General features: G+C 53.7%; 1 protein-coding gene across 1 annotated transcript in view; it reads left to right on the top strand.

Annotated features, from left to right (window-relative positions):
• Positions 1-56: 56 nt before the first annotated feature.
• Positions 57-12,234, top strand: part of NISCH (nischarin) — a 21,871-nt gene continuing 9,693 nt past the window's right edge. The window contains exons 1-9 of the mRNA XM_023727234.1: positions 57-201; positions 1,604-1,699; positions 3,415-3,567; positions 4,213-4,281; positions 4,813-4,998; positions 5,171-5,299; positions 6,592-6,705; positions 7,039-7,150; positions 11,388-11,512. Coding sequence (XP_023583002.1) covers positions 1,667-1,699; positions 3,415-3,567; positions 4,213-4,281; positions 4,813-4,998; positions 5,171-5,299; positions 6,592-6,705; positions 7,039-7,150; positions 11,388-11,512 — 921 coding nt within the window. The 5' untranslated portion in view covers positions 57-201; positions 1,604-1,666. The remainder of the gene's footprint in view (positions 202-1,603; positions 1,700-3,414; positions 3,568-4,212; positions 4,282-4,812; positions 4,999-5,170; positions 5,300-6,591; positions 6,706-7,038; positions 7,151-11,387; positions 11,513-12,234) is intronic.

Consider the following 12,234-nt stretch of genomic DNA (forward strand, 5'->3'; position numbering starts at 1 on the left):
GGCTGTAGCAAGTCAGTTGGGCAGCTGCTGCCGCACTGCCCTGGGTGCATGGATGGGGAGTGGTTGCCACAGCAGCCCTAATTCAAGCCGTATCTGCGGCCACAGGTTTCTGGCACAGAAGGGCCTTATGGGACCAGCAACATTCAGGAGCAGCTCCTGCCTTTCGATCTGTCAATATTCAAGTCTCTTCATCAGGTGGAGGTAAGGCCTGGGCCCTCAGCGAGCAGGCAGGGCTGAGCCCTGCACAGGCATTGTCCGGCTTGTGACCATCTGGCTCGGGAGTGTTTTGGGTGTCGGGGCCCAGCTTGAATCGTAAGGCACTGGTGCGTGGGCAGCGTGTGATGTGCCCCATCCAGGTAAGCCAGGCCCGTCGGGAGGCAGAGGAAGAGGGGCGTCTGCTGCTCTTGGCTGGATCTGCATGTCTGTGCCCTGGCCTGGGCGGCAGGAGACGTTGGGATGGAACGGAGCACCAGCGCTCGGCTCCTTCTGGGCCTCCTGGTGGGGGCGAGGAGCTGGTGTTTGAGTTGAAGTCTCAGGAATTCATCCTGAGGGTCAGGCAGGGCCAATTCCAAGTCTGTATTTCCCGAGACAGAACAGCAAGGGTCTTTTGTTGGTTCTCTGCCCTCTGAGGTTGCCCACACTTAACAAGGAATTCTTCGCATTACTCACTACTGAACTCCTTGGTCATGGTGCCAGCTTTGTTATCACTTTAAAAATGGGAGGAGGCTCAGTAGTGAATAATTAAAAATGCTTGAAAGCATCTGTTTTTTGAGCATGACTTTGCACTAAGCCCTGTGCCCCGTGTCTGATGTGTGTTCCTTGATTGAATCTTCCTAACAGCCCTGTGAAGTGGGCACTTTCATTCCCATTTTACTGTTGAGGAAACTGAGGCTTAGAGAGGTAAGGAAGTTTGGCCAGGATCGTACAGTTTACCGAGGGGAAAGCTGGGATGTGAATTCAGATGAGTCTGACTCCAGAGCCCCAGACCATTCAGGCTTGTCTGAGACCTTGAGGCCTGCTTCCCTTGACGGACACTCGTGGCATGTGCCATGGTCACTGCCAGCTGAGTGAGGGCCGGGGTGTTAGAGGAAAGGCCCACACAGCCTGGCTTGGCAGGCAGAGGCTCTGGGGGGTCTGAGTCTGTGGGTGTGTGGTGTGCAGGCAGGTCTCATGGGAGGCGCTGTGGCCTATATGCCTCCTGTCCTTCTCACCCCAGGACAGCTGGGGTCAGTGAAGCAGGGTCTGAGTGAACAGGAGGGCCCACCGCTCTCCCTGCTTTGCAGTGGCCCCTTGCTCTCCAGCTCTGGTTTTTGTGGCCCCCACTTTCTGTCCACTTGCCAAGCCACAAGCAGCTCCTACAGAGAAAATGGAGTTTATGGTTCATTGTGAGTCTGAGAAAACCAGATGCTTTTCTTACTAGATACTTCAGAGACTATTTAGTCAGGAGAAAAATTGGGGGAAAAAAGAGAGTTAGGTTTTGCGGAGGCTCTCGCTTCTAAGGACTTGGGCCACCGATGTTGTATGGATTAATGAACACCTGCCCCCCAGGATTCCTGATGGAGCAAGGATGCCGTTGCTGAGACACAGCCATTTCTTGTTCCAGATAAGCCACTGTGATGCTAAGCACATCCGAGGGCTGGTCGCGTCGAAGCCTACCTTAGCCACAATGAGCGTCCGCTTCTCCGCAACCTCGATGAAGGTATGCGCCAGCTATGTCCTGCCTGGGGCACTGTCTGAGGGTCAGGGTCACAGGGGCGTAATTCCCTCCACCGAGGGTGGGTGTGGACACTGCTACTGTCTGTCAGTGGCCAGAGGCTTCTCCTGGGCAGTGCAGGCTCATCCAGGACATCTCGCACTTGACAGCCCCTGGGATGCTTTAGCCCACCTCTTCACGCAAAATCAGCTCGGTTAAACAAGGCATTTTAAGGGATTGGGGTTTTTTCCTTTCCTAGAGTTAAAAAAAAAGGTCACTAGTTCTTTATGAACCAGTTGTGAAGCAGCAGTAAATCAGGGAACATTTATTGTTTAGATTGATACAAAAGTTTCTCTAAGCTTAAAAAACCCTGGCTTAGCACCGTTTATATCTTGTTTTCCATGAACTTGAAGTAGAATAGATGAGGTTGCAGAATGTTGTTTGTATGTAAGCAACAGAAATATCCAAGTTGAAAATGTAAGAAGTTTCTTTTTTTTTTAGCCTTTTTACGGATTGCATCTTGGTAATGTTAAAGTTCTTCTCCACGTATAAAAGAAAAGTGTAGTGACTACTTTTATGACTTACAACGTCCCATCAAGATTTGGGTTTATAGCATAGCTTTTTCTTGAGGTTACCGGCCAAAAGATGGGGGCTTGTATCTTGTATGTAGAGAGAGGGGGTCAGGCCACCTGTCCCTCTGTGAGGCACTTCCTGCTGCCTGGCTGAACGGGCATGAGATGATCACTAAGAGAGGAGCGGTCTCGTGGGCAGGAAAAGTCAAAACGAGGCGGCACACCTGGCCCTCTCCCCGCCATGGTGTCCCTGTGCTCCTTGTCGTGACCCTTGTCTCAGCACCTGCTTGATTTTAACCCTGTGAAGCCGGAAGCGGTTGCCACTGAGTCAACCCTGACTCATGGCGACCCCCATGTGTGTCAGAGGAGAACTGTGCTCCATAGGGTTTTCTTTTTCTTTTTTAGTTTTATTTATATTGTTGTTGAGAATATACACAGCAAAACATACAACAATTTAACAGTTTCTGCAGGTACAATTCAGTAACATTGATTACGTTCTTTGAGTTGTGCAACCGTTCTCACCCTCCTTTTCTGAGTTGTTCTCCCCATTAACATAAACTCACCGCCCCCTACGGTTCCTGTCTAATCTTTCAAGTTGCTGTTGTCATCCATAGGGTTTTCAGTGACTGGTGTTTCAGAAGTAGACCGCCAGACCTTTCTTCCGAGACACCTCTGGGTGGACTTGAACAGCCAACCTTGCAGTTGGCAGCTGTGCGCATTTACCGTTTGCGTCATCCAGGGACCCCTAACCCTGTGAAGTAACAGTTAAAAGTGCCTGTTGTCCACAGTGGGGACTGGCATTGCCAGCTTGGAAAGCACGGTTGCCTGGAAACACCATGAATTCTGACCTTTAGCCTCAGAGATTTAAGTCAGAAAAGCCATCACTGTGTAGCTAAAGGCTCTTGTGGGCTTGGAAAACATTCGCTCCTGAAGCAGGGCCAGGACATATTCCAAGTGGCTCTTATGTTGCTGAGCTTTTCAGTTATTTCACAATCGTTTAAAGGCGTAAGAACCAAAGCCGGTTTTAACGCAAGTTCACTTCCACATGCTAAATATGCTAAGCCCTTCCTTAAATTTTGCAATGGTTGTATTCCTGGTGAGTGTGGCATCAGGGCCCCAGTGTGGTGCTCAGCAGATGTTCTTACACAGGAAGTCCTTGTTCCCGAAGCATCGGAATTTGATGAGTGGGAGCCAGAAGGCGCAGCCCTGGAGGGCCCCGTGACCGCCGTCATCCCCACATGGCACGCGCTCACCACTCTTGACCTGAGCCACAACAGCATCTCCGAGATCGACGAGTCTGTGGTATGCTCAGCAGCGGGTGCAGGGGCCTCTCTGGCCTGACGAAGCCCTGAGGTTTGGGGATTAACTTGGCTTTTTCTGGAACGACCACAGAAAACTTACGTTCCGTGCTCTGTGCCTACAATTTTTTAAGTTAATTTCAAAATGAGATTATTTAAAATTGGTGAGGCATTACCTAGAATCAAATGAAGCATATCTGTTGCGTGTACATTTATTATGGAAACATAGTAGGTGATGAAATTTACTCCCAAATAGTAGATGTGGAAAGATCACTCCATAGGTGACAGATATGCCTATGTAAGAGTGACATCCGGATGGCATTTGGGGCATAGGTGTGTGATTCCTGTATGTATACTCCTCCATGGTGTGGTAAGGTTGAAGAAGAAGGATGGAATCCCTTCTCTCTCTGGGTCTTTGCCGTTTGTCATTTTTACAAGCCTAGTGTGCTTGCACTGGGGTCCCTGTGTGTTCCTTAGACGTGCTGTTAGGTGGGCCTACAGGGGGGGCACTACGTCAGCGACCGGCAGAGCTGGCCAGCCCAAGAGTCTATGGTCAGGAGGGGAGAGTGACGGGCCTGTCTGCCATGTGAGGACCACACAGAGCTCAGCCTCCTCGCGTAATGTCCTGTGTGGTTTTCTCTTTTCTAAGAAACTGATTCCAAAGATTGAGTTCCTGGACCTGAGTCACAATGACGTGCTGGTCGTGGACAATCTGCAGGTAATGTCCTGGGAGACCAGCGCTGCCTGTGGGCTTCTCATGAGGACCCCTTCACCTGAACATTGAGGGTGCTGTCTCAGCCTTGGGGGGTTGGCCGTACCCCAGGGGTTGGCTCTCATAGACACCTAGAACGTGTTTGGGTGACCAGGAGTTTGTCAGTGCAGACGGTACTGCCTTCCCTCAGGGTCCTCGTGACTGTTGCTCTAGTTCCAAAGAATTTGAGAAGATGAGTAAGTATAGATCAGGCGGGATGCAGATGATGCGTCTCCATTATGAAATGGGCAGCTTGGCTTTCCCAGCTCTCCCCAACTCTGGCCCTTGCTGCCTCTGCAGTGGTGGTGGTGGGGCGTGGGGGGTGCCCTGGCTCTGCAGGAGAAGAGGACTTCCCATTCAAATGCCCGTCCGAGTCAATGGAGCTGATGTGCAAGTTGGTTATTATAGGTCAGAAGACCCATCCCACCGTTAGCATCACTCCCCTTTCTTTCAAGACTTGGCCTGAGTCCTTTTACCCTATTCTCAATGCTACTGCAGCACCTGTACAACCTCGTCCACCTGGACCTGTCCTACAACAGACTCTCCTCCTTGGAAGGGGTTCACACCAAACTGGGCAACATCAAGACCCTGAACCTGGCGGGCAACCTCCTGGAGAGCCTGAGTGGCCTCCACAAGCTCTACTCACTGGTCAACCTGGATCTCGGTGACAACAGAATCGAGCAGGTGAGCTGCATCCCAGGAGCACCTCAGGGTTTCTGGCTTTCTGTACATTGGCATGATCACTTTAAAGAAGTATGTTAAGCTTCTTTTCATTTAAAAGAGGCCATCATATGTGTTGTCATGTGGCTGACGTGTTAAAAGAAGGGACCATGGGAATGGCACTCATCCCTTGCAGATGGAGGAGGTCAGGAGCATAGGCAGCCTCCCGTGCCTGGAGCACGTGGCCCTGCTGAACAACCCTCTGAGCATCATCCCTGACTACCGGACCAAGGTGCTCGCCCAGTTTGGGGAGCGGGCCTCCGAGGTGAGCTGCTGGTCAGGGTCCTCTGGGCTGGGGAGGGCAGCTTGTCTGAGGAGTTAGGAGAGAATTCAGCTCCTGGGGGTGTCTGGACCGAGTCCACGTCTGCAGTCTAGATATTTCACGTAAGTGGGATCGGGCAACATTTGTCATTGGGTTGTCTTTTTCTGGCTTCTGGTATCAGAGCTGGAGTGGCGGCCAGTGTTCTACCCTTTTCTGCTTCAGAAAGGTGTCCCTTCCCTTCAGTTCTGGGAAATCCACTGCCTTCCCAGGAAAAGGCCCTCTCACCCCTCCCGCCCTCTCCTGTCAAGGCTTCCATCCCCAGCAGGCTGCTGTCCCATCGGCTGTCAGAGCTTCAGGCCAGGAGCGCTTCGCCCGAGCAGACACGATCCACAGACTCAGATTGTGGAGCAGACATAATCCACAGGCTCAGATTGTGGAGGAACTGTCTTCAACTTTTTAAAAAGGAAACACTGCTTATTATAGGCCGGGGCCTGAAATAAAATATTTAAAATAACCCTGTTTCCTGGATAACTTTTGGCGATAAAGTCTGACCAAAAGCTTTGTCCACCTTTTGCCAGTGTAAACCAGCTTGGTGTCTGCTGCTTGCTGGATGTGTCTGGCCACCTGCCACCAGGTTCACCCTGTCCATCTCTTCGGCCTAAAGCAGGTCCCTCCCCCATTCTCTGACCCACTCCTGGGAGCTTCTGTTCTCCCCAAATTCCAGGCCAGAAGACACGTGGGAGTCCATTTGGATCCCTCCCCACCCCCATCTTTTTTCAACACCAAGTGTCCCTTCCTCCACACCATCAACCAGGCAGTCTTCATCATATGTCACCTCCTCCTTCCCTCCCAGGCCCTTGTCCCCTCCCTCCCCCACTGCCCACAGCTCACTGTCCCGGCCTTCTCCTGCCTGTCTTCTGCTTCTACCTGCCCCTGGGCCTTTGCTCTTTGATGATCTGCATCCACTTGCATAATTGGGGGCTTAGTTCAAGGTACCACCTTCCCCCAGTCCCAGTCACCCAGGAGGCTTTCCCAGAGGCCCCTGGCCCTCTGCCTGCCCTTCCTGGAGGACTCCTGAAGACAGACCGGACAGTGTGGTACCGCTCTGCTGCTCCAGGTCACCTCCTGTGGGCGGTGAGGTACTCGCCTCCCAGCAGGCTGAGCCTGCCCTCAGCCTCCTGCGTCCTCTCAGGGCTTGGCCCCGAGCCAGTGCTCACGCCCACACCTCGGCCAAGCCACCACCATCTTAGGCTGCCAGCCCTGACGCTGATAGCAATTTTCTGGGCTTTCTGTAGGTCTGCCTGGATGACACAGTGACCACAGAGAAGGAGCTAGACACCGTGGAAGTGCTGAAAGCGATTCAGAAAGCCAAGGAGGTCAAATCCAAACTGAGCAACTCAGACAAGAAGGTTGGTTTGTGTGGGGAGTGGAGGAAGCCGCCAGGAGAGCCGGCCAAGGAGCTGGCTGTCAGTGGAACTGGGACGTGGGCTTACTCGGGGGCCACTGAGTCCTGGCTGTATGACCTGGGGCAAGTGCGATGCCCTCTCTGTTCTCTGTAAGGAGGAGTGACTAGAGTAGCCTCCACTTGGGGCTGCTGTGAGGAGTAAGCGGGGTCATTTTCATTACCACCTATGCTTGTGAGAGACGTTGGCTCCTCCCGCCTCACATACCTGGCCACATTGCATTCTGTTCTTCCTGAACTTTCTCTCCTCTCCCGGGCTGACTCGAGCACTCCTCCTCAGGTCGGTGAGGACTCCCGGCTCTCGGCTGCCCCTTGCGTCAGACCCAGCAGCTCCCCTCCCACCGTGGCTCCCACCTCTGCCTCCCTGCCTCAGCCCATTCTCTCTAACCAAGGTAATCGTGTATGTATCTGACTGCCTAGCAGAGCCACCCAGGCGCTGCCTGGACCCCCTGGCTGGGCTGGGGTTGTGGAAGAGATGCCGGCACCTGCTCCCCGTGGGGTTTAGGCATGGGAGGGGTTCAGACATGGTGCCCTCTGCAGGCCAGCCCCTTTTAGGGGTGGCACAAAGTGGGTGCCTGGCCTGAGTTCAGCTCCGCTGTTAGCTTAGTAAGGACCCTTGATTGCTCTGAATTGCTCTGACGCCCACACCCGGTTCCTCTAGGATACCATGGGGTGTCGATGGGGTCCTGAGGCTGCCCTTTGCACAGGCTTGGGCTGCTGGCTTGTAAGAACCCCCGCCCCTCGCAGGCAGTGTGGGCAGGTTGGCTCCTTTCTTGTGACTCTGCCAAGTCTGGAGCCCTGGTCTCTCCATGGAGAGCTTTCTTCTATCATTGCTGTGCCTCTGCGGTGGCTCTTTTGATGTGACCCAGCTCCAAAACACTGGGGCCAAGATGGGACGTCTTGGAAGACCAGTCCCTTTCATCTGCCCACTGTCTTAGCATTTTCAAAGAGCTTTCACCTCTGAACCAGGCACCCTCGGAGATGAGTGAGTGAAGCAGGTCCCAAGGGAGTGTCTGCTGGCCCGGCCCTCACAGAAGAGGAGTGGAGCCGAGGCTGGGGCGCGCAGGAAAGAACACCGCCCACCCAGGCTCCTGGAGACGCGGAACTTGGTGTGAGGTCTTGGGAAAACAGTTTGACCCTATGTTCCAAGAGCCAGAAAAACATTCCCACCCCTTGACCTGGTAACCCCACTGGTGGGGATTTTATCTTAGAGGGATATGGGGAGGGGGCGAAACGCTCACGGCAGCATTCTTTATGCTAGCGAAGCACGGCTTGTGACACGCGGAGGAAGAGAGGGAGATTAAGCCGTGTGCGAAGTACTCTGCTGCCGCCCCCGTCAGAGAGGAAGACTGGGTAGGAACGGGAAAGGTGCTCACCCTAAGCCAGAAGGTGTGACGCAGAGCCAAGGTTCCGACCATAAAGTGCTGAGGAGAGCTCGCGGGAGTGGCATGGTGGTGTTAGGTGCCAGGGTGGCTGCACATTGCTTTTGTCATACTCTCTCAACTGGGAACTTTGGTGGTTTTTTTTGTTTGTTTACATACAGGGGGGTTTGTATCACTGTGGAGAAGGTGCTTCGCTGACCTCCTGCAGCAGGGCCCAGCCTTCTCAGGGCTCCTACATCCCTGTGGTTTTCTTGTCCCAGCACTGGAGGGTGCAGAGGGACAGCTTGTCTGTGCCTCGGCCTCCCACTTTGCTGTAGGCTTCCGTGTCTGGTTCTCAGGGCCGGGGACACAGCGGTTTGCAGTCAGCATACGTTGTGTCAGTGAGTGAATAACTCGGGAGGGAGGGAGTGAACGAGTGAATGAACGAGCACATGGAAAACAAGCTGGTCGAGAGTGGGTCTTGGGCAGACAGGGTGAGTGAGGTGTCCACCCCCGAGGCCACAGCTGCAGGCAGCCCCCTCCCCAGCCCTCTGCACCAGCCCAGGCCGCAGCGCCCCCACCCCACCCTCACGCCCTGGGACACACCACCACAGAGTGGGTCACTGTGGTCTGTTTCTCCTTTCCCAGTTACTGGACATTGAGACGTTGTCTCCAGATTTGCACTTCTTATAAATAAAACTGCAGTGGACGTCTTTGTGTGCACATCGCTTTCCTTTTTGTGAGAAATGAAAAAAGTTGGGTCCCCATCTAAGGATTCTCCTAATGTCCCCTGTCCCATCCTCAGAGTGGCCCTTTCTGACCGCTTGTTTGTACAGGCCACAGTCCAGGAAGGAAGCTGACAGACTGTCCCCATCCACGTTTCCTCATCTCCAGATGGCTTTGGGGCGAGGGGAGGACTAACATCAGGGAGACACTGTTGTTTTCTTACTAATGTTGAGGAATCCATGTATTTCTGGTCCAGCTATGTGCTCATGGATCTTGCCTGGATGGGCAGGGATTTCTTCCGGGTAGGAGCAGCTTTGCTAACAATGCCTATTGTTGCTCCCAGCCTGATTCTGTAGGAAGTGAATGTACTTATGAATAAACTGGGCGTTCAGGGGCCTGCCTGAAGGGGGCGCTGTCCAGCAAACATCAGGCCTCTAGTCATCTCAGGAGCTGTTAGCCCAGCTTTTCGGAGCCCTGGAGGGTTGTGACCGGTAGGGACTACTGTGTGAAATGCCAGACTTGATTCTCCAGCAGGGTCCAGAGCTGAGAGGAGGCTGTGTAGGGAGGTGGTTAGAGGCAGGCACCTGGGCTTCACGCAGCTGAGTTCCAGCTCTAGCATCCAACTTTCTGGCCGTGTAACCTCAAGCAACTTGTAGCCTCTCCGAAGCTCTGTTTCTCACCTGTAAAGTGGATACACCGTACTTCATCGACTCTAAGATGCACGTTTCTACCTCGTGACTTCTCTGAAATTGAGATATGTCTTTCAATCAGTGGCGTTTCATAGTCACTGTCTGCCAGCTGGTAATCGTGACAAAGTCGTACGAAAACTTCCCGGACACCTCTGCTAAGACCAAGATGGCGCCACATCCTGGCATCTTAGATTTGATGAAATGTGGTAAATAATAAGAGCCATGCACGAGTGAATGCTTGGGAAGCGCGTAACATGGCACCTGTCGCACCAGAAGTGGTCAGTAAGGGCTTTCCTTTTCCGCATCCTTACCAAGCGGTTTCAGGATGACCAGCACAGTGCCCTGAGGATCTTGGAGCCCTTGGGGAGATGCGTTGTTTCCCTAAAGGAGAACAGGGCAGAATGAGTTGGGGCATTTCTAGAAGATGCTGTGTCTAGAACAGAGAAAGGCTCATGGTGAAGGTGGTGTCTGAGACTTGAAGGATGCGTAGGATCTGAAGATGGTGGGGAGGAGGGAGTGGACCCCAGGAGAGAGCAGCAGCATAGGTCAGAGCCCGAGGAAGGCCCAGTGGGCCCCATGGCATGCTCCGTGCATGGCTGTGTGCTTGCCGCCTTCCTGCCTCTGCACAGCCCCACCGCTTTGCTCTGTGGGTGTCTGGGTGTGGCCCACGGGCAGAGGACCTGGGCTGCGTGAGCTGTCCTGACCCCAGGCAGCAGCTGAGCTGGACAAGGGACTCAGACCTCTAGGGCTATGGTCATTTCATTGGGCCATGGTGACGGGTTGTAAAGCCGAGCTGTGGAGACAAGCCCTCTGCCAACTTATTCCCCCAACTTGCTGAGTTTAGGAATGCGTTAAAAAAGGCTTTACCCTCAACAAGTCTACAGAGCGTCTGGAGTGAAGTCACGGTCCCAGAGGTGCGATAGCCATCAGAGTCTCAGGGCTTAAAAGCACCGTGTGTTTGTGGGCTGCGGGAGTCCCGAGTGCGACTATCCTGGGAGGCTGAGTGGGGCATGTCCCGCAGCCCAGGGGTGCTGGGCACAGGTTGTGCTCACCAGCCCAGGAGGAAACGCTCACAGGAGGGTCCAGCCTCCCCAAGTGAGGGGTCCTAGCCCTTGCGTATCTGTGAAGCTGTGCAGAGATGTTGCTCAGGAGTGGCATCTCATTGGGAGTGAACACGTTGAAGGCTCTTGATGGGCATATTGCCAAACTGCTCTCCGGGCAGGCAGGCTAGCTCACACCCAGCACCCTCCTCTGCTCAGATAGGCCAGGTCTGGGGCCCGGTCAGTCTAACCTTTGCCAGAGTGGTAACAACGCCGGGTCTCTTGTTCTAACTTGCATTTCTTTGATGACTCATGAGGGTGAATGTTTTTTCCGACTTTCTCTCCATTAGCCTTTCTGCCTTTGTGGAGTGTCTGTGTCCTCTGCACGGCCTCCTCGTGACCGTTCCAACCCTCTCCCCACGTTTTTGTAATCTGTAAGAGTTTTAGAGATTAAAGATAAAAACCTTTTGTCAGATATTACAAATGCTTTTCTTCCTTATTTCATTTGATTTTGATTTATTTTCGGTTTTGCTCCGTAACTTCTACAAGTTTAAAGTTTGATGTAGTCACACGCTCAGTTTCTTCTTTGCGTTTATGCTCAGAGTCTCTCCTGCCCTGAGATTAGATAAACAGTCGTTTATTCTCTCTGAGTTCTTTACAGATTTCAGTGTTAACATTTCCTTCTTTAATCCACGTGGCTGGGTCTGGGTCTGACTAACCCCGGCCGTGCCGGTAGCTGCGGCCCAGCCCTGGAGGTTGAACGGCTGCTCTCCCCGCCCTGCCTGCCCCACCCGCCCTCCCTGGTCTTTCCAGGAATCATGTTCGTACAGGAGGAGGCCCTGGCCAGCAGCCTCTCGTCCACTGACAGTCTGACTCCTGATGACCGGCCCATTGCCCGGGGCTGTTCAGACTCCCTGGAATCCATCCCTGCGGGACAGGTAATGCCCTCCTCCTGCTTCTGGGGCTTGGTGTCCTCTGCCGGGCCAGCTCTTGTCTGCGGGGGCCTGGAAACACAGGCAGCCTGGTTGGAACACGGCAGGTGTTCCCAGCATTGGGTGCACTTGCTCTGCCCACACAGTGTCCCTCTTGGACGTGTCTCAGCTTAGTTCTAATGACAAGCCCAGTAGTGAAAGGTCTGTGTTCAGCGTCACTCTCCCGAGGGCTCCATGGGAACAGCAGTTCCCTCTCCCTGGGCCCCGGTGGGGAAAGCCAGATGAGCTGGAGCCCATGTGAGTGGACTCCCCTGGGGAAGGCAGCCCAGAAGGCCCCGAGGTGTGGGGGTGGCTTCAAACCCATCAGGAAGCATTTTCCCCCTGCTGCCTGGCCCCCCGGAGCAATTCTGCCCATTCCTACACATCACCTCGGTAGTCAGGGACAGTGTGACTCCAGCATGTCCTCTGGGGCTGCTGATGAGGCTTCTGAGCCCCTTCCTGTGTCCCAGGAAGAGAGGAGGAAGTGGAATGTGAGTGGCTCACTTGACCAGGCATGTGCAAGGAGCATGTGTTTGGTGCCTGGGCCTCCTCCAGCCGCCTCCTCTGTTGAGCACTGCAGTGTCCTGGCTGCACAGCACTGCCGTTTGCAGAGCCCTCTGTTGAACCCTGCACAGTCCTGGCCACACAGCACTGCCCTTTGCAGAGCCCTCTGTTGAATGAACACTGCA

This window comes from Trichechus manatus, unplaced genomic scaffold, assembly GCF_000243295.1.
Source record: "Trichechus manatus latirostris isolate Lorelei unplaced genomic scaffold, TriManLat1.0 scaffold00001, whole genome shotgun sequence".
Lineage (NCBI taxonomy): Eukaryota > Metazoa > Chordata > Mammalia > Sirenia > Trichechidae > Trichechus > Trichechus manatus.